The sequence below is a fragment of the Durio zibethinus genome, chromosome 22, assembly GCF_047325235.1.
Source record: "Durio zibethinus cultivar Kanyao isolate XHJ-2024 chromosome 22, ASM4732523v1, whole genome shotgun sequence".
Lineage (NCBI taxonomy): Eukaryota > Viridiplantae > Streptophyta > Magnoliopsida > Malvales > Malvaceae > Durio > Durio zibethinus.
The window spans coordinates 1,442,882-1,469,146 of NC_143183.1; the positions used below are offsets into that span (position 1 = coordinate 1,442,882).

Here is a 26,265-nt window from a genome sequence, read left to right on the forward strand (position 1 = left end):
ATATAATAATAAATATATAACTATATAAATAAAATACATGTAAATATTAACAAAATAAAATAAATAAATAAATAAAGACATACATATAATAATAATAATAAATAATAAAATACAAAAGAAAAAAAATAATAAAAATAAAAATAATACAAAATAAAGATTGAATTTGGCTTATCCATTTAGGTCAGGCCCAATTGATCCGAGCCTGGACCAAATTGGGTGTCTACAGTAACTTCACTATCTCCTAAATTAATTATCTAATTCTAAAGGTAAAAAATCTAATTAAAGTGTTTAATGAATAAGATAATGCTAATTGTGGGTGACGGAGGTGCAATTGATTTTATATTAGATTTTTTCATGAAAATAACATTATAAAATTATCAAAAAATACAAAAGAAAATTTAATTATTGGGATTAAAAAGATTTAATTATGTTATCAATAATTAAATGATCAACTCATAAAACATATAAACAATAAAATTATTATCATGCATATGTAGTTAATATATCAAAAGAAAAAATTGAAAGGAAAAAAATAGAAAAAAAATGCTTAAATGATTTAATTATGATTATTTTTAATGAATTTATTTATCAACATAAATTGCATATTTAATTGTTTTTACAATAACTAAAGCAACAAACTTTGTATAATTGTTTTTATTCTTATAGACATTAAATTTTTATATCGTTTTATTATATTTTCATTTAATGTAAAAAATCTTTCTACTTATAAAAAAAGAGTTTAATAATAAAAATAAAATCATTTAAAATAAAATTTATATAAAATTACTAATTTTATTTTAATAAATCACTTTTAATATTTTTGGGATAAAAGTTAAGGGTTTAGTTAATTACTTTTAGCACCTTTTTAGTTTAATTATATATAAAAAAAAGTGTTTAATAATAAAAAATACAATTAAATTAAATTTTATAAAAAAATTTTTGCTAAATATATTTTAGTCAATCACTTTTAACACTTTTAAAATTAAAATTTAAAATTTTGAGATGTTTAATTTCTCATAAAACTCTATTTTTAATTCTTGTTGATTTAAATTAAACTTAAATAAATTAATAAAAATTATATATTTAAGGATAAATTTGTTAATTTAAAATTTTATAGGGGTATTTAAATTTATTACTATTAACATTTTTTGAGTTTACACTTTTATATTTATATATAGATGATATATATTAGTGTGGGAGGTAGAATAGAAGGATGGAGAGTATTGGTACTCATGTTAAAGGGAACTCATCGATATTTAGATGCTTTGGCTTTTTCTGTTGTCAATCTCATTCCCAAACAATATTTTGGATGTGTTTGACAATTTTCATGTCTATTTGGAGGGTTTTAGAATAAATAGTCTCTTTATTTTCAAGGTCATACAGTTGAGAAGTGTGCATGAAATTCATTTTGATGAATAGATTAATTAGGAGTTTATATTTAAACTAATGTCAATATATATATATATATATATAGACAGTGAATCACACAATTATATTTCATAAAAAAATAATTTTAAAATTAAAAAATGCAAAAGAAAAATTTATTTATAATTTATAATATTTATAAACTGACAACGTATCAAATAAAAATTAAATGTTTCTGTTAGAGACATGCAAATCATATATAGATTTATGTCATGCGGCACTCTTGTTAATGTCTTGCAAGATTTAATCACCACAATTATTCCAGGCATCAAATAGCTAAAAAAAAAAAAAGATTCAAGAATGTGAGATTATTTGGTGAAAACAAAGTTCTATACACTTGAAACAAACAATTCTCAATTGAGTAAGGAATCAAACAATTAAGGTTAATCTGATGATCTTCCATGTGGCTTTCCGTATGGAAGACTTAAAATGCCTTATTTGACATAAAAAAAAAATTGAATACTATTTATGAAAATGATTTCATGAAATAATAACAAAATTCTGGAAAGCAATTGTCCCTAAAAGCATAAATTTGCTTCACTAGTTCACTTTCCTACAGTCGACACGAATTTGTCCTTCTTTGCAAGTCAAGGGCTTAATATTTCCCATCTTAATCATTGACTTGGAAAAATCGTTCCAGAAAACTTCAGGGTTGGAGATGTAAGTCTTTACAAGATCATCAGTTGAGCCACCATTGAAAAGTGCTTGATCTGAGATGAGTAGTCCTCTCTTCTCCACCAAGTTTTTGAAGTATGAAGTGTCAAAACGTGCAGGCGTGGGATCTAAAGGAGCGAGGTTAGTGTTGCCTCCATCACGCGGGCAAGTTGCTCGACTCTCTTTTGCAAAGGCAGGGTCGATATTTGTTGCATTATAAATTCTGTTCCTAAAGGTAAAACATTGTGCTAACCCAATGGTGTGGCCACCAGAGAGGGCTACAAGATCTCTCTGGTTCAGACCTTGGTTCTTAAAGTTGTTGATTAATGCAGGAAGGTCCATGAATGGGGATGGAAGGACACTGTCTGCAAGAGTCTTGCTAGCTGTGGTTGAATCTCTCCTTCCTAGCCTCACCTTCCATGATGGTCCTCCTAGCTGCTGCAAACATGACAGTTTTCATTAGAAAATGATTGTTTACAAAATTTCTGACAATGGAAATGATAGGTTGAGTTTTCAATTTCAATCGGATAACATAATCACATACCGCAACCACAGAATCTCGGGCTGCAACGGCCAAGATATCGGCACAAGACACTACGGGGCGTCCACAAACTTTGTCCACTTCAGCCTTAATTTGGTCGATCACTTGAAATCCTCTGGTAGAATTTACATTGGCGCGTGCATTCTTTTCACTATCAATGGTAGCTGTAGAATCCAGCAGAAGTGAACCATCACAACCCTGCATTACAATGGCTAAAAATTCAAGAATGCAATTTTAAAAAAAAAACCTAAAAATTACTGATAGTAATGAAGAAATGTTGTGAAGTAAATGTAGTACATTAACGAAGCAGTAATGGAAGTGAAGACGAAGTAAAGAAGCTCCCATGCGCCGCCCTCGGTGGACAGCAGCCTGGACTACTTTCTTGATGGCAGGCAAAGCTTGGGGACAAACTTGGTCATAAAATTTGGGAGATAAAGAAAAAGCTGTGGTTGCAAGAACTAGCCAGACAAAGGTATGAAGAAGAAAATTGGTGGGTGAAGCCATTGATTAGAAAGTTGAATTTGCTCTGATTTAATTTTCTTTCTTTTCAAGTTTGTGAGTTTTGGGAACGGTTGGGGTTCTGCAGGGTATTTATAGCGAGTAATTTCGATTAGGACTTAGCCAATCATGAGAGTGGTTCTCAAGGCTTTTATTTTCATAGCCAATCATTAGACTGGTTCTCAAGGCTTTTACGTTACTTTTAAATCAAACTATTCGCAGTAGGCCCCTTTCTAATAGATTTCTTAGCCACGAAATTGAAATCGTCTAGTTCAGAAAGGATTATTTTTAAATTGTAGACATAAAAAATCTTATCAAAATAAGGAAAGAAATAAAAGAACTTAAAATGATATGGATAAGGAAAATAATAAAGATTGAATTGAAGGTTAGATTTGAGTTCTCTTCATAAAATACAAGACAAAGAACTAAGCAAGATTATCAAATATTCAAAATTATTGGGAAAAATTATATTGATTTTTTTTTTCTTTCCAAGGTATATTAGAGAAAGTGTATCGTAGTTTATTGAGGAAAAAAATATATTATAAGTTTTAAATTTTAAATTTGTTGAGTCGATCAATGTTATTTTTAAAATGAATTATATAGATCAGCATAATTAATGTTCAAATTTTATGTTAGAGAATTTAAGAACAATTATATATATATATATAAATTATATATATATATATATATATATATATATATACCTTTTCCATTTTGACACACTCAAAGAATGGGTTATTAATTAGGACAAGAAAAACCATTACTTGTGCTGCCCAGCTAAATAATAATACAAAAGTAAAAGCGGTTTTCTTTTTTTTTTTTTTTTGGCCAAGAAGTAAAAGTTGAACCATAAATCTTAAAGTCAAACAATATCATATGAATTAAATGAAAATTTGGCCAATCCAAACAGGCCAGCCTCCTGCTGATTACATTGATTAATGTATTTGTTGATTAATTCCCTTAATTATGTTTCAAGAGAAATTTTCTTTTTTTCTTTTCTTCCTCTATCATAGGCATCCAGTGTTGAACTTATCAACAGTGTAGTCACTCTCTTTAATATGTAGAAAATAAATAATTAGAAGAGGTCAGGTTGCTGGTCGTACTTTTTTTTAAAGTTCTCTATGATCACTGATTCGTCTTTGCTTCAAATTCTTTTTGGCAATTATGGTATAAAGCAGAGATGAATGACCATGCAGTTTGGTTTAACAAAATAATTTAGATATGATAATTATTTATACTAATATTAAAAGATTAAAGATATAAAAAGCTCTTGAATTATAATTAAAAAATCATTCAAAATTCTTTTATTGCAATAAAATTAATCTGTCTAATATTTATTTATATCTAGTTAAGGACTTATTTAGATGAAAAAATTAACACTGTTAGTTTTTTGTTTGCTAAAATAAATTTTCATATGACACTAATACAATAAATTAAAATTTAGTATATTACGTAATTAATATATGTGAAAATTAAATAAAATAAACTTTTTTTTCTATCTCTTTTTCTTTTTTTTTTTATTAAGGGGAGGGTATAACCCTTATAAGGCGAAAAAAAGAGGAGATCTTGACTGAAACCAGAACTTCTATGTCTTCGTAAAACCTCCTTCGCCAATAGATCAAGAGGTGAATGACTTATTTTTTTTTAAGATCCCTTTAAAAATTTAGTTGACTATAGTCGGTGTGGATTAAATTTTGTCATGTGGTTATATTTCATCCATTTAAATGTTTAATTGAATCAAAACAAAAAATTAAGGGTTGGATTGATCGTAATAAAATATTAAGGACTTAAATAATTATTGAATTATAATTCAAAATTATTTGTGACGTCTTAATCAAATTAAAAGCTAACAGTTGTATGACATGTTAATAAAAAAACAAACTTTTAGTTCCACTAATAAAAGTTCAATTTGTAATAATCTCAATTGCCAAAAAAAAAAAAAAACAACAACAACTAATGTTAAAGATGTATAGCAAATTTTCTTTACTCTCTTACATTTTTCCCTCTTTCTTCTCAACTTCATATCTTTATTTTCAGTTTCCTTTGAAAGTTTTAAGAATTCAAAAACAAGGTAATGATAGAATAAGAGGATACTAAAAAATTGTGGTGATAGTCATATATATATATATATATAATATGTAGGAAGAATCAATTTATACCGTAAGATTTTTTTAGTTTTACATTTTTTTTAATTAATTCCAATAGATTCAAAAAATGAAATTAAACCATTTTTTTATTTTTACTACGCTCTCCTTTTTTTTTTTTTTGGATTTATGAAAATTAAAGATCATAAAAATATGTAAATTTTTTTAAATTTTGTACTATGTAAATTGATTTTTTTTAATATATGGATAAAAAGAGTTGGAAAGAGTGACAGTCCTTATGTTAAATGGATCTTTTTTCTTTTTTCCTTTTGTAAGGATTATGCCCTCCCCTTAACAAAAAAAAAAATAAATAAATAAAATTCAAGGATATTGAGATGCTTTGCCTTTTTCTGTTGTCAATCTCGTTCCCAAACAATATTTTGGATGTGTTTCATGTCTATTGAGAGGGCTTTTCAATAAATAGTCTCCTTATTTTCAAGGTCATATAGTTGAGATCCGTACATAAATTTTATTTTAATAATTAGATTAATTTGGAGTTTATTTTTAAAATATTACCGGTATATATATATATATATATACACAGACAAGCAATAAATCACAAAATCACATTTTATAAAAAAAAAAATTAACTTTAAAATTTAAAAATGCTAAAAACAAATACACTTAATTTTAAAAATATATTTAAATTTATTTTTAAATTTACCACTTTTGTTGATGTCTTGGAAGATTTACCACAATTATTCATGGCCTCCAATAGCAAAAAATAAATAAATAATCAAGAATGTGAGATTATTTGGTGAAAACAGAGTTTTATACACTTGAAACAAACAATTCTTAATTGAGTACAACGAAATCAAACAATTAAGGTTAATCTGATGATCTTCCATGTGGCGTTTTGTATGGAAGACTTTCAACGCCTTATTTAACATTAAAAAAAATGAATACTATTAATGAAAATGATTTCTTGAAATAATAAAAAAAGATATCTGAAAAAAAAATTTCCCCAAAAGCATCAATTTGCTTCACCAGTTCACCTTCCTACAGTTGACACGAATTTGTCCTTGTTTGCCAGTCAAAGGCTTAATATTTCCCATCTTAATCATTGACTTAGAAAAATCGTTCCAAAAAACTTCAGGGTTGGAGCTGTAAGTCTTTACAAGATCATCGGTTGAGCCACCATTGAAAAGTGCTTGATCTGAGATGAGTAGTCCTCTCTTCTTCACCAAGTTTTTGAAGTATGAAGTGTCAAAACGTGCAGGCGTGGGATCTAGAGGAGCGAGGTTAGTGTTGCCTCCATCACGTGGGCAAGTTGCTCTACGCTCTTTCGCAAAGGCAGGGTCGATATTTGTTGCATTGTAAGTTCTGTTCCTAAAGGTAAAACATTGTGCTAACCCAATGGTATGGCCACCGGAGAGGGCTACAAGATCTCTCTGGTTCAGACCTTGGTTCTTGAAGTTGTTGATTAATGCAGGAAGGTCCATGAATGGAGATGGAAGGACACTGTTTGCAAGATTCTTGCTAGCTGTGGTGGAATCTCTCCTCCCTAGCCTCACCTTCCATGATGGTCCTCCCAGCTGCAGCAACCATGACAGTTTTCATTAGAAAATGATTGTTTACAGAATTGCTGACAATGGAAATGATAGATTGAGTTTTCAATTTCAATCGGATAACATAAGTCCATACCGCAACTACAGAATCTCGAGCTGCAACAGCCAAGATATCGGCACAAGACACTACGGGGCGTCCACAAACTTTGTCTACTTCAGCCTTAATTTGGTCGATTACTTCGAATCCTCTGGTAGAATTGACATTGGGCCGTGCATTCTTTTCACTATCAATGGTAGATGTAGAATCCAGCAGAAGGGAACCATCACAACCCTGCATTACAATGGCAAACAATTCAAGCTTGCAACTTAAAAAGAAAGGCTAAATATTACCGATAATAATGAAGAAATGTTGTGAAGTTAATGTAGTACATTAACGAAGCAGTCATGGAAGTGCAACCGAAGTAGAGAAGCTCCCATGCGCCGCTCTCGATGGACAGCGGCATGGACTATTTTCTTGATGGCAGGCAAAGCTTGGGGACAAACTTGGTCATAAAATTTGGGGGATAAGGAAAAAGCAGTGGTTGCAAGAACTAGCCAGACAAAGGTATGAAGAAGAAAATTGGTGGGTGAAGCCATTGGTTAGAAAGTTGAATTTGCTCTGAATTAATTTTCTTTCTTTTTGTGAGTTTTGGGAATGGTTGGAGTGCTGCTGGGTATTTATAGCGAGCAATTTCGATTATGACTTAGCCAATCGTTAGACTGGTTCTCAAGGCTTTTATTTTATCTTGTATTGACTGTAGGCCCGTTTCTAATAGATTTTTTATTCTCGAAATTGACATGGTCATGTTCAAAAAGGAAATTTTTTAATTGTAGACATAAAAAAATCTGATAAAAATAAGGAAAGAAATAAGAGGAGAACTTAAAATGAAATGGATAAGGAAAATAATAAAGATTGAATTGAAGGTTAGATTTGAGTTCCCTTCATAAAATACAAGATAAAAAACTAAGCAAGTTTATTAAATACTCAAAATTATTGGGAAAAATTATATAGATTTTTTCCTTACCATGGTATTTCAGATCAAGGAGGTTGTAGTCTAATTAAAAAAAAAATTATAAGTGTTGGAATTTAAATTTTAAATTTGTTGGATAAGTCAATTTCATATTTTATAAGTAATTACATGAACCAACAGAATTAAGATTTAAGTTTTATATTAGAGGATTTAATAACAAATTACATATATATGAAAATGGATTAATTTATGCATTGTAAAATTTTAAAAGTTTTATATATTTTTTAATCATTAATTTTGATAGATTCAAGAGATGAGAAAATTAAATAAAAAAATAATTTACTTTCATCCCTTTAATATATTAATCAATAATTAAAAAATATATATATAAAATTTCTTTAATATTATATATCTAAATTGATCTCTCCTCTATTTATATATATGAAAAACCAAGTCAATTAACGTGATATAAACTTAAAAAGTTTATATAATTTTCTAACCATTGATACATTGAAAGAAAGGAAAATTAATTAACAGACGAAAAACCACAGTCAAATATTAATTAAGTAGCATTAATTGTATAGCCCAGCTCAACCATAATAATACAAAGCTTTTTGTTGGATAATAAATCTTAAAGTCAAATAATATCATATGAATTAAATCAAAATTTGGTCAAACAGAAAAGGCCAGCCTCCTGCTGATTACGTTGGTTAATGTATTTGTTGATTAATTCCCTTAATTATGTCCTTTTTTCTTTTCTTCCTCTATCATTGGCATACAGTGTTGAACTTATCAACATTCTAGCCACTCTCTTTAATATGTAAAAATTAAATAATTAAGAATAGGTCAGGTTGCTGGTCGTACTTTTTTTTTTAGTTCTCTATGATCACTGATTCGTCTTTGCTTCAAATTCTTTTTGGCAATTGTGGTATAAAGCAGAGATGAATGACCATGCAATTTGGTTTAACAAAATAATTTAAATATGATAATTATGTTCACTAAAATTAAAAGCTTAAAGGTTTTAAAAAACCCCTAAATTATAATTAAAAAATCATCCAACATTTATTCGCATTCAATTGTACTTTTATGTGGATGAAAAAGTTAAACATTATTAATTTTTTTTTCCTAATTCAGATAAAATTTTATATAATATCAATAAAATAAATGAAAATATATCCCGTAATACAACTAATATATGTAAAAATTTTAAATATAATTTTTTCCTTTTTTTTTCTTCTTTCTTCCCTACATTCTCTCTCTCTCTCTCTCTCTCTCTCTCTCTCTCTCTCAAATTTCTTTAAGAATTTAATTAATTATAGTTCGAAGATTGATTCATTAAAATTTATCATGTAATTAGATTTCGTTCATTTATGAAAATTTAATTGAGTTGAAATAAAAGATTAAGAACGTAAGTTATTGCAATAAAATATTAAATACTTAAATGATTATCCAATTATAATTCAAGGATTTTTTTTATCTCTTATCAAAATTAAAAGCCAAGGGTCGTGTGAAATGTTAATAGAAAAACGAACTTTTAGTTCCCCATAATTGAAGTTCAATTTCTAATAATCTCAATTACTACAAAAACAACGACTAAAATTAAAGATGTATAGCAAGTTTTTTTTATTCTCTTATATTTTTCTCACCTTTATCTCAACTTAATATCTTTGGTTTAAGCTTCCTTGAAGTTTTAAGAATTCAAAAACAAAATAACGGTGGAATAAGGGGATTCAAAATTATTTTTGGATAAGTATTTATTATCCAAGAAACAATAATCATTGCCACAAGCACGAAATACAATACTTAATTTCTCACTTTCTGTACAACTATTTTTTACTTAATTTCTTATTATCATTGTTATCGTACAATTATATCTCAACTTAATTCTTATCGTTCCCTCAAATTTTGGTTTATTCAATCATTAGCTATATTGCTTATTCCTACTAATCTTAGCTTTACTACATCTCTTATTTGCTTCACTATCTGCTCTCCTGTCATTTCCTAGGAATTGTAGCGGCTCTGATTCCTTTCTGCCCAAATCATATATATAGGCCCCCAAGCCAGCCTCAATGGTACTAAATCAATCGCCTTTCCTTTCAGTCGTCATATTGCCCACTGAAACTGCTCTCATCCTGTCACCTCCCTTGCAAGTTACATTTCCGAATTTCCTTTGGATATGTTCAACTAAAGAAAATATGATTCTTGCTCCCCCTTTCCCGTTTACAAAGCACACAGCATCCATCCACAGATATCCTTGAGACAAAAAATTTTGGTGATAGTCATATATATATAATAGGGCGAAATAGAAGAGTTGGAGAGAGTAGTAGAGCTCATGTTAAATGGAACTCGAGGATATTCAGATGCTTTGGCTTTTTCTGTAGTCAATCTCATTCCCAAACAACAATATTTTGGATGTGTTTGACAATTTCACGTCTATTTAGATGGTTTTTGAATAAATATTCTCTTTGTTTTTAAGGTCATATAGATGAGAAGTGTACACGAGTTTATATGTTTACAGGCAGTGAATCAGACAATTATATTTTACAATAAAATTAATTTAAAAATTAAAAAATGCTAAAAGCAAATGCACTGAATTTAAAAAATATATTTAAAATTAATTTTTTATGAGCTGAAATTTTAAAGTTTCCTTACAGTTTATAACCATATATATATATATATATATATATGTCATGCGGTACTCTTGTTGATGTCTCGGAAGATTTGCCACAATTATTCACCGCCTTCAATAGCAAAATAAATAAATAAATAATAAATAATCAAGAATGTGAGATTATTTGGTGAAAGCAAAATTCTATACACTTGAAACAAACAATTCTTAATTGAGTACAACGAATCAAACAATTAAGGTTAATCTGATGATCTTCCATGTGGCTTTCGTAAGGAAGACTTAAAATGCCTTATTTAACATTAAAAAAAAATTGAATAGCTTTTATGAAAATGATTTCATGAAATAAAAAAAAAAATTCTGGAAAGCCATTGTCCCTAAAAGCATCAATTTGCTTCACCAGTTCACTTTCCTACAGTCGACACGTATTTGTCCTTGTTTGCCAGTCAAAGGCTTAATATTTCCCATCTTAATCATTGACTTAGAAAAATCGTTCCAAAAAACTTCAGGGTTGAAGCTGTAAGTCTTTACAAGATCATCAGTTGAGCCACCATTGAAAAGTGCTTGATCTGAGATGAGTAGTCCTCTCTTCTTCACCAAGTTTTTGAAGTATGAAGTGTCAAAACGTGCAGGCGTGGGATCCAGAGGAGCGAGGTTAGTGTTGCCTCCATCACGTGGGCAAGTTGCTCTACGCTCTTTTGCAAAGGCAGGGTCGATATTTGTTGCATTGTAAGTTCTGTTCCTAAAGGTAAAACATTGTGCTAACCCAATGGTGTGGCCACCAGAGAGGGCTACAAGATCTCTCTGGTTCAGACCTTGGTTCTTGAAGTTGTTGATTAACGCAGGAAGGTCCATGAATGGAGATGGAAGGACACTGTTTGCAAGATTCTTGCTAGCTGTGGTGGAATCTCTCCTGCCTAGCCTCACCTTCCATGATGGTCCTCCTAGCTGCAGCAACCATGACAGTTTTCATTAGAAATGATTGTTTACAAAATTGCTGACAATGGAAAAGATAGGTTGAGTTTTCAATTTCAATCGGATAACATAAGTCCATACCGCAACTACGGAGTCTCGAGCTGCAACAGCCAAGATATCAGCACAAGACACGACAGGGCGTCCACAAATTTTGTCCACTTCAGCCTTAATTTGGTCGATTACTTCAAATCCTCTGGTAGAATTGACATTGGCACGTGCATTCTTTTCACTGTCAATGGTAGCTGTAGAATCCAGCAGAAGGGAACCATCACAACCCTGCATTACAATGGCAAACAATTCAAGATTGCAACTTAAAAAGAAACGCTAAATATTACCGATAATAATGAAGAAATGTTGTGAAGTAAATGTAGTACATTAACGAAGCAGTCGTGGAAGTGCAGACGAAGTAGAGAAGCTCCCATGCGTCGCTCACGATGGACAGCAGCGTGGACTATTTTCTTGATGGCAAGCAAAGCTTGGGGACAAACTTGGTCGTAAAATTTGGGAGATAAGGAAAAAGCTGTGGTTGCAAGTGCTAGCCAGACAAAGGTATGAAGAAGAAAATTGGTGGGTGAAGCCATTGATTAGAAAGTTGAATTTGCTCTGAATTAATTTGCTTTCTTTTCAAGTTTGTGAGTTTTGGGAATGGTTGGGGTGCTGCTGGGTATTTATAGCGAGCAATTTCGTTTAGGACTTGGCCAATCATGAGACTGGTTCTCAAGGCTTTTATTCCCTTAGCCAATCATGAGACTGGCTCTCAAGGCTTTTATTTTCTTAGCTAATCACGAGACTGGTTCTCAAGGCTTTTATTCTACTATTAAATCAGACTTTTCATCGTAGAGCCGATCCTAATAGATTTTTTAGCCATGGGCAAGTTGAAAAAGGATTACTTTTTAATTGTAGACAAAGAAATAAAAGAACTTAAAATGAAATTTATAAGATAATAAACATTGAATTGAGGTTAGATTTGAGTTTTCTTCGTAAAATACAGGATAAAAATAAGCAAGTTCGTCAAATATACAAAATTACTGGGGAAAATTTTATTGATTTTTTTTCTTATCAAGGTATATTAGAGAAAGGAGATTGTAGTTTAATTAGGAATAGAAGATAAGATTGTAGGTGTTGTGATTTAAATTTTAAATTTATTAAATTCATCAATATCATTTCTTAAAATTAAACCAATTACATGAATGAAAGAACTAAATTTTAAATTTATATTAGACAATTTAAGAACAATTACACATATAGCTGTTCCACTTTGACACACTCAAAGAATGGGTTATTCATTAAGACAAGAAAGACCACGGTCAAATAATAACACATGGTAATAGCTTTTTGTTTTTGGCCAAGAAGTAAAAGTTTTTTGTTGGATAATAAATCTTAAAGTCAAATAATATCATATGAATTAAATCAAAATTTGGCCAAACAAAACAGGGCAGCCTCCTGCTGATTTTGATTAATGTATCTGTTGATTAATTCCCTTAATTATGTTTCAAGAGGAATTGTCTTTTTTCTTTTCTTCCTCTATCAAAGGCATCCAGTGTTGAACTTATCAACAGTGTATCCACTCTTTAATATTTACAAATTAAAAAATTAAGAATAGGTCAGGCTGCTGGTCGTACTTCTTTTTTAGTTCTCTATGATCACTGATTCGTCTTTGCTTCAAATTCTTTTTGGCAATTATGGTACAAAGCAGAGATGAATGACCATGCAACTTGTTTTAACAAAATAATTTAAAGATGATAATTATCAACACTAAAATTAAAAGGCTAAAGGTATAACAAATATCTGAACTATAATTAAAAATATCCAAGCCCATATTTTTTTATTATATCCAAGCCCATATTTTTTTATTATAATTAATTAATCTCTTAGATAATTATTTGCATATAATTAAATCTTTATTTAGATAAAAAAAAGTTAAATTATTAATGTTTTTGCCAATTAAAAGATTTTTTATGTGACATTAATAAAATGAATTAAAGTTTACCACGTGAAATAATTAATATATATAAAAATAAATAAAATAAAATAATCTTCTTTTTTCTTTTCTAATTTTTTTATCTCTCTCTAAGATTCGTTCAGAATTTAATTGATTGTAATATGAGAACTGATTAATTAACTTTTATCACATGATTAGATTTCATCTATTTAAAATGTTCAATTAAATCAAAATAGAAGAGTAAAACTTTGATTACGATAAAATATTAAGAATTTAAATAATTATTGAATTAAAATTCAAGAATATTTTTAATCTTTTAAAAAAATTAAAAGCCAACGGTCATACGTAGTTATTAGAAAAACAAATTTTTAGTTCAAAATAACTAAAGTTCAATTTCTAATAATCTCAATTTCTATAAAAACAATGACTAAAATTAAAGATGTATAGCAATTTTTCTATTCTCTTACATTTTTACCACCTTAGTCTGAGCTTAATATCTTCAGTTTCAGCTTGAAGTTTTAAGAATTCAAAAACTTGGTAATGGTGGAATAAGGGGATACAAAAAATTTTGGTGGTAGTCATATATATATATGTATGTATATGTGTGTGTGTGAGCGCATGGAAAGATCAAGTTAAACAAAAAATTTTTACATCTTTTTTTAATAATTTATTTCAATAGATTTAAGAGATGAGATTAAACCCCTTTTTTTTTACTTGTCTCTCTAATACATTGGACCTATTAAAATAAAAAATTAGAAAAATATGTACAAATTTTTTAATTTAATATCATGTAAATTGATCTTTCCTTATATATATATATATATAAATATATATGTACATACACACACACACACACACATACATACATACATACTAGTTTTTGGCACATGCATGATGCATGTGTAATTCTTATTTCTAAAATTTCATTTCAATAAATAATTTTTTTGATATTATGATAATAATGATAAACACTAATAATTTAATTTTGATTTTGGTATAATATAAGTAAAATTTGATAGTTTTTTATATAATTTTAATTTTGATAACCTTTGATAAAATTTTGGAAACCTTCAATATATTTTGGTAACTTATGATATAAGTTTGGTAACTATTGATGCAATTTTAATAATTTCTGATAAAATTTTAATAATCTCTTGATGTAATTTTAATAAGCTTTAGATAACTTGTAATATACTTTTGGTAATTATTGATAATATTTGTGTAATCATATATTTAATAATGGATTCTTGCAAGAAGGCACAGGTTCAGTTCTAATATAAAATAATTTTTATTTTATATAATAACATTATTATTTCATTCAAATTTAGAAAATTTTCACTAAATCTTTTTATTGAATAAGTTTATGGTATTGACAATTTAGTTATCATTGATTTATTATTATGTTATTAATGATTTGTTACTAAACTATCAATGATATATTAATAAATTATTAATAATTTACTACTAAATTACTATTGATTTAATACTAATTTGTAAATGATTTACTACTAAATTATTACTAATTTACTACAAAATTGTTGATGATTTACTACTAAGTTACTATGGTTGATTATAAGTTATAACTAATTTACTATTAATTTATCGGTAATTTACTATAAAGTTATTAATAATTAACTAATTAGCTACTAAATTATCACTTATTTATCACTAAATTATTAGTAATTTACTACTAAGTTATTAATAATTTACATCTAAATTATCATTAATTTACTATTATGTTATTATACATTTACTACTATATTATCATTGATTTACTACTTAGCTTTTGATTATTTACTACAAAATCATAACAAATTTATTTCAAAATTAACCATAATTCGTTATCAAGTTATCATTGATTTATATTAAATTATCCATGATTTACTCTTAAATTATCATTGATTAACTATTAAGTTTTTGATGATTAACTACTATTAAGTCATGTTGATTTACTTTTAAGTTTTCAATGATTAACTACTAAATTATCATTGATTTACTATTAAGCTATTTATGAGTAACTACTAAATTAATTAATTAATTACTATTAAATTGAAACTGATTTACTATTAAATTATCACTAATTTACTATTAAATTATCAGTTATTACCTAAAAAGTTATCACTTATTTTTTATTAACCTATCATTGATTTGCTAATATGTTGTTATGTATTTACAACTATGAAACATGAAATTTAAAAATTCATTAATAATATATGAGAAAATTTTTTTTATATAATAACATTATTATTTTGTTTAAATTTATAATTTTTTCACTAATTTTTTATTAAATCTGTTCATGGTAGGTTTATCCTAATTCCTAAGATAAAAGTTTTGAGTTCTTTTCTATTAGTACCTAGGGTTCAATTCTTGGCAACTTAGTATAATAAAAGTTATCAGTAATTGATAATTAAGTTATCAATTATTCACTACTAAGCTATCAATGATATATTATTAATTTATGAATGATTAGGGTAGACACCCAATTTGGTCTAGGCCAGATCAATTGGGCCTGGTCCAAATGGGTAATATGGGCTCATTTTTTTTAATTTTAATTTAATTTAATTATTTTTCATTATTATTATGATTATTATGATTATTATTTATCTATTAATATTTTTTATTTACCTATTAATTTTTTTTAGTTATCTATTAATATATTTTATTATTTATCAATTATTTTTTATTTTTATCTTTTTTTCTTGATCAATTTTCGGCTGGGATTAGGATCAAAAAAAATTGGAATGAATTTGGCTGTGAATTTGGGGACTGACAGAGTTGAGATTGGATTAAAAGTTTGAATCCCAATCTTAAATGGAATCGGGATTGATTAGAAACTCTTCTAATCAATCCCTATAAATAGATGTTGAAATAAAACCCAAGGACACGAAAAGAACACACAGGAAGAAAAGAAAAGTATAAAGGCATTTAGAAAGGTCCAAAGCAATCTTAAGGATTTTAGGAATTTTTTCAGGGAATTTTTGGTGATTTTTTTTTTGGAATTTTTGGAAATTCCAAATTTCGGTTGATTTTTTCCACAATATTTGAATTTTTCGACCAGTTATCTAATTTTTGGCATACTATTTCTAGAAACCAACCAACCTTTCAACGAACAACCTAGATTTCAATGAGAATTTCTAGAATTTGGTTAAATTTCGACTGGTGTTCTTGATGGAGATAGAGAGAGAGAGAAAAATGGAGTAAAGAGAGAGGGAGGAAGAGAATTCTGTTGAAAAAAGGCTGAAATTTGCCTTTTATAGTATCGAAAAATGTTGCCATTTTGAGTTTAAAGAAAACCCGAGATCCGCGTGTTTTTCATTTGGGTGACCCGATCTGCAGCATAACCCTTTTTCGACCCGCGCCTCAGCCATCAAATCGAGCCGAGCCGATTCTACTAAAGTCACATTCTTGAGCCGTTTTTCTTCCTCTCATCGAGCCGATTCCAACTCCTAGCAATTCCAACTTTTAGCCGAGCCGATTCAAGGTTTATTTTATTTATTTATTTATTATTATTATTTTAATTTAGAATTATTTGGTATTCCTTAATTTTAATTTTAATTTTTTCTTTCTTTTCAATAATTTTTTTCTAAAAAAATAAAAATTTCCAAAAAAAAATATTTTGAGAAAAAGTTAAAATCAATTTTCTTTGAAAACAAAAAATATTTTTTTAAGAGAAAATTAAAAGTATCAATTTCTCTTAAAAGTAAAAGGTTTTAAAAATATATATATTTTTAGGAAAAAGTTGAAAGTATCAATTTTTCTTAAAATTAGAATTTCAAAATTTAAAGAAAAAACATTTTTGGGGAAAATTGGAAGTACGAATTTTCCTTAAAAATAAAAATTATCAAGAAAAATATTTTAAGGAAAAGTTGAAAGTATTAATTTTTCTTAAAATAAAAACTCTAAATGCTTTAAGAAAAAGTTGAAAGTATCAATTTTCCTTGTACAAAAGCAATAAATTTTTTTAAAAAATAAAAATAAAAAGAAAAGGATTTGTATCAAAAAGTGAATCATTATTCCTTTTTGTTTTGTTTTATTTTATTTCTTTTTCTTCTTTTCTTTCTTGAATTTTTTTTTAATGTTAAATAATCTGACGGAGTCTTTATAAGCAAAACAGTAGTTTTCTTACATACTCTTGAGATGAGGGGATTTTTTTAGTTATATCGATTTTTTTTTCTTATCAAGATATATTAAAGAAAGGATGTCGTCGTTTAATAAGAATAAAAACTTTTTTAAGTAATGGAATTTAAAATTTAAAGTTACTGAATCGATTAATGTCATTTTTTATAATCAATTATATGAATTAGCAGAACTAAAATTTAGGTTTTATATTAAAGAATTTAAGAGAAATTTTATATCTATATATATATATATATATATATGACACACTCAAAGAATGGGTTATTAATTAAGACAAGAAAAACCACCGTCAAATATTAACTTAATTGTGCTGCCCAGCTAAATAATAATACAAAAGTAAAGCTTTGGTTTTTTGGTTTCAGCCAAGAAGTCAAAGTTAACTGTGAAGTCAGCTTATTACAAAGCAAGGGAAGAGTTAGACGAGTTTTTTCTTAAACTAGTATATTTCTAAATCTTAATTCCTTAACAAGAGTAGTTTTAAATTTTATTACAAAATAAAGATATTTTCACTCTAATAAAATTCTACATCAGCTTTTTATTCCACGTCGTTGTTTTCTTCCTTCGATATTCCTCCTTCATAACCAGAGGAATGGTTAGATGTCGATGCCGGAATATAGCTTGCGTCATCTTAATATTCCTCGTATGGGTCAAGGCAACTCCAGCAACCAGTTCCCTTAGAGATAAAATGAAATGGAAGGTCCATGGAGTCCTGCTTACTATTTTCTTAGGCACCATGGACATCATGATCCCAAAATAATATCACTATCAGAGTTTCCACCTTTCACCGTCTTCTGCTCGTTACCGAGTACTGTTTCTAGAATTACCAAACAAATGCTTTGATAAAATGCATGAAGAATATTTGTTGCAGTAATTAAATCATCATCCCCAATATGAACACCAGCCACGGTTTTGAGATAATGTAGTATGGATGCCAATTGGAGCTATTTCTGGTGATGAGGTTGGTGTTCCTTAGGTTAATAATCCATGTGCTAAATGCCCCCCAAACCAAGCTTTCATACTGAATGCGGATGGAAAATTGCATTTTGGGTTTTATTCCAAAGATCAAAATGATCCCTCTTCTACTTACGGTGAAACACACGGTCATGAAAGAGGATGATTTTACCGCACCAATTGAACCGTCGTGTTGAGGAGGCGAGAAATCATACATGAGCTGGAAGATTGAATGGCCTGTATGTTCTAGATGATGCTGGCATGAATTTACCTCGTGGGCATGCTAGTTTAGCTGATGGCATCATCTCCCTCAAATTATGCTTATCACCGAACTGGATATGAATTGGGGAATGAAGTGTTTCATGATCAAATTGTGGTTGCTTCACACCACATCCACATTCCTCATAAAGAACATGGAGTCCGTTATGGGAATTATTCTTACACTTATGGAGGAGATAATGTTTACCAAGTGTCACATGGACATGTATATATGCAATCTTTATGGAGAAACGTTCAGAATCCAACTTATGGTACAGTCGTACAGATAATCAACTCAACACTCTGTCATTATGGAACCAGTTCGATCCCCTCGAGACATACTAAATTTTGCCATTTCCATAGAACTTGTTTGGTTGCCCCATCAACCTTCAATTTTAATTTGTGATAAATCTGTTTCCAGTAACAATCCCAAATCACGAGATGATTGTAATGCTACCAGAGCATCGAGGACAAAATTGTTCCCATGGAATATAACGAAGCAAATCATGTAGTGAAGATGGAAAAGTCTGATGTTTCAAGTATTTGCTGTCCAAAGCAACAAAAAAATAAGAAAGAAAGATGGCTGATGGGTTGCACAGGAGAAAGAGAATGCAGAGGATAGACGAAAAGAGGCGCTGACGTGAAAAAAAAATCTGATACGGAAGTCCACTGAGTCAAAGTATATCTATTTGAGAATAGAGTTTAACACTATTCTAATTAGGGAATTAAGATTTTAGAAAAATGGAGTCCTCCAGTTTCATATAATTGTTTTTGGATCAATCAAAGCCATTAGCCTTGGTTTTTTTTTTTTACACAGTGTCTTAGTTATTTAATAAAAAGAGATGGAGCTGTTTTAAAGTGGTGTTGCAAACCAAGAAGAGAAAAAAGAAAAGCCAGGAAAATAGAGTGAAAAGAGAAAATGGAAAGTTAGTTGAACGGAAGTTAATTCATGATCCGATTGAGCTAAAATTTCATCAGCAGGGTTATAATTCAAAGTTCTACATTTTGAACGGTGAAGATCATGTTTGAAGCTCTTTAGGAACAAATCCAATGTGTATTTATTAAGTCACATATTTGGTGAGATTTCTCTAATTGTCTCTCTCTAGTTGATGATTAGCTCTAGTTTTAGCTAGAGAAGAACTTTGTATATCGATTATTTAATGTGGAGATTTTTCTGGTGGTCCGTAATTTTTCTCCCTACACTGGAGGATGTTTTATGTAAATCTTGGTGTACTTTATTTTTTCTGTGTTTTTTTTTTTTTATTGATTGTTATCAATGGCTATGGGTTTATTACGATATATTGCTTCTGCATTATTGTGTTTATTGCTTCAAGCCTAACAAGTGGTATTGGAGTATGGGTTATTTTGAGACAACGATACAGAAGCAGCCCAAGACAGAAGTAAATTCTATTTAAAATCATAGAGGGTGATACAGGTTTTATGATAAAATTAACAGCATCAAATTATTCAATTTGAAAGCCTGTGATGAAATATCATTTATATTGTAAAGATTTTTATGAGCCGATATTAGGTGATTTGGCTAAGCCAACAGATATGAAAGATGAAAGCTAGAAGAAATTAGGTAGAAAGACGCTGGCTACAATAAAAAAATGGGTTGATATCAGCGTATTCCATCATGTAGTGCAGAAGGCAGATGCCCACATTGTTTGAAAAAAAATTAACAACATTGTATAAAAGAAAAACATGTATGAATAAAGTTATGCTTGTTAAAAGCTTACAACTTTATAGTATAGGGATGAACGATCTATTACAAAGCACTTGAGTGATTTTCAAGATATATTTAATCAGATGACTACTATGGAGCTTAAGATAGATGATGAAATGAAGGCATTATTTCTTTTAGATTCATTGTTAGACAGCTGGAATACTCTAGTTGTGAGTGTTTTTAATTTAGCTCATGATTATAAGGTAACATTGGAGATAGTAAAAGCTAGTATGCTTAATGAAAAAATAAGGCAAAAAGATGTAGACCCTGAGAATCAAGCTCTGGTCACAGAGAATAGGGGTAAAAATATTTACAAAGGTCAAAACTTAAAAAGCTATAGTAAGTCTAAATATAGGTACAAGTCCAGAGATAAAGTGAAGTGTTTACATTATGGTAAAATAGGTCATATAAAATGACACTGTAAAATCTTGAAGAGAGAAAAGATGAGAAAGACAATAGTTCAGCTAATGAAAAAATTACAGTAGTGAATTCATATGGTGATTTAGTTACTTTGATTTATACACATGATGATTATAATCACGTCGGTGATCCCGACATTGAATGGATAGTTGACACATGAGCGATATATCATTATGTTCCTAAGAGAGAGTTGTTTATAACTTACAAAATGAGAGGCTTTGGTTGTACCAAGATGAGAAATAAAAGTGTGTCACAGATTATTGGGATTGGTGATATTGTTGTATAAACTAGTACAAGCTACATGTTGACTTTGAGGGATGTTAGACACATTTTCGATATGAGAATGAACTTGCTTCCTATTAATGCCCTCGATAAGGAGGAATATGAGAGTCGATAAAAGAATAGGCAGTGAAAGCTTTTCAAAGGATCTATAGTAGTTACAAGGAAAAAATTATGCTACATAATGTATAAGACATGGATGCAATTGAATGACAACCAGGTAAATACCATTGAGGATAATGTTTCAATAAACTTGAGGCACAAGAAGCTAGCATATATGAGCGAAAAGGGGTTGCAAGTTTTGGCAAGGCAGTTTCTCATTCTCTTGACCAAAGGTATGTCTCTCAATTCATGTGATTATTGTTTGTTTGGCAAGCATCGTAGAGTTTTTTTTGTAAGAGTTCTTAGAGAAAAGAAAATAGATTGGAATTGATTTATTCTGACATATGTGGCCCCATTGAGGTTGAGTCATTAGATGGTAGCAGGTATTTTGTTACTTTTATTTATGATGCTTCACGTAAGACTTGAATGTATATGCTGAAAAACAAAAGCTAAGTATTGCAGTATTTTTAAAAATTTCATGCCATGGTGGAAAGGATGACAGGGTTATCTTTGAAATGTATTCAGACTAATAATGGTTGGGAATACACATCAAAGCTTTAAAAAGTACTGTTCAAAGCATGGGATCATGCATGAGATGACAAAACTTGAAACACCATAGTATAATGGTGTAGCTAAAAGAATGAACCGCACCATTATGAAAAAAGTCTTGTATGTTGACGATGAAAAAATTATCAAAGCCATTCTGGGTTGAAGCAGTTAACACAGTTTGTTATTTGCTTAACAAATCACCATCAGTTCTTTTGAACTTTGACATTCTAGAAAGAGTGTGGATAGGGAAAGATGCTTCATACTTTCACTTGAAAATTTTCGGATGTAAAGCATTCATGCATGTGCTTAAAAAGCAAAGGTCAAAGCTTGATAGTAAAGTTACACAGTGTGTTTGTAGGATATGGTGATGAACAATTTGACTACAGGTTATGGGATCCAATGAAAAAAAAGACAGTTAGAAGCAGAAATGTGGTTTTTCATGAAAAAAAAACCATATTAGACCTTGAAAAAAATGAGAAGACTACACAAGATACTGTTGAGTGTAATGTTTCAACACTGATAGAGGTTCTACAAGAAAGAGCCATAGATGGTGAAAATGAACAAGAAACAAAACTTAGGGATATGAATAAGCCAGTCATAGTTAGTGATGAGCCAGATGCAATTAGTTTTGAACAGAGAGAACAATCATCTCTACCAAGAATGTTGAGTAGGGGGAGCTACCTTAAGCATCAGATGATGTAGAGTTTCAATCTAGGAGATCTACTAGAGAGTGCAGGCCATCTATCAGGTATCTAAGTTCATATTTTATTTTAGTTACCAGTAAACAGAGCTAGAGAGCTTTCAAGATGTGTAGGCTACTTTGAATAGAGAACATTAGTTAAAAGCAATGAAAGAAGATATACGTCATTACTAAAAAATGGTAATTATGATCTTGTTAAACTTTTGAAAAGAAAGAGACCATTGAAAAATAAATGGGTGTTCGAATTAAAAAAGGATGGTGACAAGCTAGTAAGGTATAAAGCTCGATTGATGGTGAAAGGTTTTTATCATAAATCATGTATCGATTTTGATGAGATCTTTGCTCCAATTGTGAAGATAAGTTCCATTTAAGTGATATTGGGATTAGTAGCTAGTTTGAATCTTGAGCTTGCCTAACTCGATATTAAAACTGCATTCTTGCATGGTGACTTACAGGAGAACATTTATATAAATCAGCCTAAGAGCTTTAAAGTGAAAAGAAAAGAGCATTTAGTTTGCAAATTGAAGAAAAGCTTGTATGATTTGAAATAAGCTTTGCAACAGTGGTACAAGAAGTTTGATTCTTTTATGGTGAGTGATAGCTATAAAAGAATGGCAGCGGATCCTTATGTGTATGTAAAAAAATTTCTTGATGATAACTTCATTATTTTCTTATTATATGTTGATGATATAGTGATTGTGGGACAAGATATTGGTATGGTTTGCAGGTTGAAAGAATAATTGTCTAAGTCATTTGACATAAAAGATTTAAGTCCGACAAAGTAGATTCTTGGTATGGACATTATCCGAGATATAAGAGCTGAAAAGTTGTGATTATCACAAGAAAAGTATGTTAAACGGGTACTTAGTAGATTCAACATGCAACATGCTAAATCAGTTAGTAGTCCATTTGCTAACTATTTTCATCTGAGTAAAAAATCTTGTTCAGTATCTAAGGAAGAGCAACTAGCTATGTCTAGTATTCCTTATTCTTTTGCAGTCGGTTCTTTAATATATCTTATAATTTGTACACGGCCTGATATTTCCCATGCAGTTGGTGTAGTGAGCAAATTTCTTTCTAATTCAAGAAAACTTCATTAGTAAGTAGTAAAATGGATTTTCAAATATTTGAGGGACATCTCAAAAATGTATTTGAGATATGAAGTTTCACAATCAGTTTTAGAAGGGTTTACTGATGCTAACATGACAGGTGATCTTGATGGTAGAAAATCTACTTCAAGGTATTTATTCACTTTTGTAGGAGAAGCTGTATCTTGGCAGTCTAAGTTGTAAAAATGTATTGCTTTGTCAACTACAGAGGCTAAGTATATTGCAATAATCGAAGCAGGTAAAAAAATACTTTGGATGAAACATATTCTTTTTTAATTAGGGTTGAATCAAAAAGAGTATGTGATGTTTTGTGATAGCTAGAGTGCTTTAAATTTGAGTAAGAATACCATGTACCATGCTAGAATGAAATACATTGATGTTAGATATAATTGGTTATGTTCAGTGATTGAGGAACAGCAGATGTTGTTGAAGAAAATCCATATTGATGAGAATGTAACAAATATATTGACTAAGATACTTTTCAGGAAAAAGTTTGAGCTCTATAGTAACTTAGTCGGAATGAGTTTCTTGGCCAAGGTAAGTTCCAAATGAAACTGCTATGGCGATGAATCTTCTTCTAATAGGGCTGTAAGGGGAGATTGTTAGGAAAATGAGGTCTAGCCATGTAATTGGTTTTGGACCAATCAAAGGCCATGGGCCTTAGTCTTTTTTTTTTTTTTTTTACATAATGTCCTAGCTGTTTAATAAAAAAAGGTGGGACTATTTTAAGGTGATGTCACAAACCAAGAAGAGAAGGAAGAAAATCTAGGAAATTAGAGAGAAAAAGGAGAAGGGAGAGTTGGTTGAACGAAAGTTGATCCATCGTTCGATTGAGCTAAAATTTTGTCAGTATGGTTATGATTCAGAGTTCTACATTCTGAACGGTGAAGATCAGGTTTGAAGCTCTCTAGGAACAAATCCAATGTGTATTTGTTGAGTCACTTATTTGGTGAGATTTTTTCAATTGTCTCTCTCTAGTTGTTTAGTAGCTCTAGTTTTAGCTAGAGAAGAATTTTGTATATCCATTATTTGATAGTGAAGATTTTTCTGGTGGTCCATGATTTTTCTCTCTACACTAAAAGGTTTTTCACGTACATCTTGGTGTGTTTTATTTTTCTTATATTTTTTTTATTATTGATTGTTGTCAATTGCTATGGGTTTATTGCGATATATTGCTTTTGCATTATTATGTTTATTGCTTCAGGCCTAACAAAGATTACCTTAGTGTGAGAAAAAAACTCAAAGTTGGATGGAGGAGGTCCAAACAGAGAACATAGACATCTTGCGTGGAAGCTTGTCTGGACAGCAAAGGTGGCACCGAAGGAGAAGTATTTCTTCTGGAGGTTGATTCAAGGATATCTCCCAACAAAAGACAAACTCATTGGGAGGGGAGTGCAAGTGGGGAGTGAATGTCTAGTTTTTGGGACTGGGGAGTCATGGCAACATTCGTTTTTTGAATGCCACATAAGCATGCATATCTGGGCTGAGATTGATCTCTCCGGTGGCTATGATTCTCATTCTGGTATTTCTACAGATGTTCGGCATAGTTTCCTGTACCTAGCAGACCAGAAGGTGGCCTTACATTTGGCTATGAACTGTATATGGCTTTTATGGATGAACAGAAATAAGTATCTACATCACAGGGTTTGTTTGCTGCATAAAAACTTGCAGGGAAAGGCCCACTGCATGTTGAGTGATAGACATGCATAGGAACCACAGCACCTATCCTCACAACAACACAGCCAACAGGTGGACTGGTTGCCTCTTGAGGGCATATTTAAGCTTAACGTGGACGCATCTTATGTGGCCCAAAAGAACGAGGTAGGGTTGGGGGCCGTTCTTAGGGGCTGCGATAGAAATATCCGCTTCTCAGCTTCTTATGGGGGAGCAAAGGCAAATAGTGCTTTAATGGCAGAAGTGCAAGCAATTAAATAGGGTTTGCAGATAAGTGGAGAAAGTTGTGGTAGAAAGTGACTGTCTTTTAGCTATAAAAGAGATACATGAAGTGGGAAATTCGTTTTTCACTAGAAGTAATATAATCCAGGATATGTATCAAGGTATTAGCTTCTGGTTTGCAGACATGTGCTTTTCACCATATTGATAGAACTGCTAATAGGTTAGCTTATTGTCTTGCAAAAGTGTCCTTTACTTTACGGGTACAAAGGTATGGATGTACTCTCTTCCTCAACTTTTGTGTAATAAGCCTTTGTAATGAGTGACTGAAAACTACTGCTTCTATCAAAAAAAAAAACAATGATATGAATTAATGAAAATTTGGCCAAACCAAACAGGCCAGCCTCCTGCTGATTACATTGTTTAATGTATTTGTTGATTAATTCCCTTAATTATGTTTCAAGAGAAATTTTCTTTTTTTCTTTTCTTCCTCTATCATAGGCATCCAGTGTTGAACTTATCAACAGTGTAGCCACTCTCTTTAATATGTAGAAAATAAATAATTAGAAGAGGTCAGGTTGCTGGTCGTACTTTTTTTAAAAGTTCTCTATGATCACTGATTCGTCTTTGCTTCAAATTCTTTTTGGCAATTATGGTATAAAGCAGAGATGAATGGCCATGCAATTTGGTTTAACAAAATAATTTAGATATGATAATTATTTATACTAATATTAAAAGATTAAAGATATAAAAAGCTCTTGAATTATAATTAAAAAATCATTCAAAATTCTTTTATTGCAATAAATTAATCTGTCTAA

The 26,265-nt window shown here is 29.9% G+C and overlaps 3 protein-coding genes across 3 annotated transcripts; all 3 read right to left on the reverse strand.

The window, feature by feature from the left end:
* Window positions 1-1,789: 1,789 nt before the first annotated feature.
* Window positions 1,790-3,154, reverse strand: LOC111307213 (peroxidase RIP1-like). The gene is made up of 3 exons (XM_089751697.1): window positions 2,918-3,154; window positions 2,624-2,818; window positions 1,790-2,517 (listed from the first exon to the last, which is right to left on the reverse strand). Exons 1-3 carry the CDS (start codon window positions 3,122-3,124, stop codon window positions 1,966-1,968), a joined length of 954 nt encoding a protein of 317 aa, XP_089607823.1. The 5' UTR covers window positions 3,125-3,154; the 3' UTR covers window positions 1,790-1,965.
* A 2,861-nt stretch (window positions 3,155-6,015) lies between these two features.
* LOC111307214 (peroxidase RIP1-like) lies at window positions 6,016-7,470 on the reverse strand. Its single transcript, XM_022905228.2, has 3 exons — window positions 7,200-7,470; window positions 6,907-7,101; window positions 6,016-6,797 (listed from the first exon to the last, which is right to left on the reverse strand). Exons 1-3 carry the CDS (start codon window positions 7,404-7,406, stop codon window positions 6,246-6,248), a joined length of 954 nt encoding a protein of 317 aa, XP_022760963.1. The 5' UTR covers window positions 7,407-7,470; the 3' UTR covers window positions 6,016-6,245.
* A 3,114-nt stretch (window positions 7,471-10,584) lies between these two features.
* LOC111307215 (peroxidase RIP1-like) lies at window positions 10,585-12,031 on the reverse strand. The gene is made up of 3 exons (XM_022905229.2): window positions 11,756-12,031; window positions 11,463-11,657; window positions 10,585-11,354 (listed from the first exon to the last, which is right to left on the reverse strand). The coding sequence occupies exons 1-3, from the start codon at window positions 11,960-11,962 to the stop codon at window positions 10,803-10,805; spliced, it is 954 nt and encodes a 317-aa protein (XP_022760964.1). The 5' UTR covers window positions 11,963-12,031; the 3' UTR covers window positions 10,585-10,802.
* Between the last annotated feature and the right edge of the window lie 14,234 nt (window positions 12,032-26,265).

What these genes read in the sequence shown, in the direction of transcription:
- LOC111307213 (XM_089751697.1), bottom strand. Translation starts at nt 3,124, where the DNA reads ATGGCTTCACCCACCAATTTTCTTCTTCATACCTTTGTCTGGCTAGTT. An exon ending in TCCATTACTGCTTCGTTAAT is followed by an intron (nt 2,819 to 2,917) that starts GTACTACATTTA and finishes ATTGTAATGCAG; the next exon opens with GGTTGTGATGGTTCACTTCT. An exon ending in CCCGAGATTCTGTGGTTGCG is followed by an intron (nt 2,518 to 2,623) that starts GTATGTGATTAT and finishes TCATGTTTGCAG; the next exon opens with CAGCTAGGAGGACCATCATG.
- LOC111307214 (XM_022905228.2), bottom strand. Translation starts at nt 7,406, where the DNA reads ATGGCTTCACCCACCAATTTTCTTCTTCATACCTTTGTCTGGCTAGTT. An exon ending in TCCATGACTGCTTCGTTAAT is followed by an intron (nt 7,102 to 7,199) that starts GTACTACATTAA and finishes ATTGTAATGCAG; the next exon opens with GGTTGTGATGGTTCCCTTCT. An exon ending in CTCGAGATTCTGTAGTTGCG is followed by an intron (nt 6,798 to 6,906) that starts GTATGGACTTAT and finishes TGGTTGCTGCAG; the next exon opens with CTGGGAGGACCATCATGGAA.
- LOC111307215 (XM_022905229.2), bottom strand. Translation starts at nt 11,962, where the DNA reads ATGGCTTCACCCACCAATTTTCTTCTTCATACCTTTGTCTGGCTAGCA. An exon ending in TCCACGACTGCTTCGTTAAT is followed by an intron (nt 11,658 to 11,755) that starts GTACTACATTTA and finishes ATTGTAATGCAG; the next exon opens with GGTTGTGATGGTTCCCTTCT. An exon ending in CTCGAGACTCCGTAGTTGCG is followed by an intron (nt 11,355 to 11,462) that starts GTATGGACTTAT and finishes TGGTTGCTGCAG; the next exon opens with CTAGGAGGACCATCATGGAA.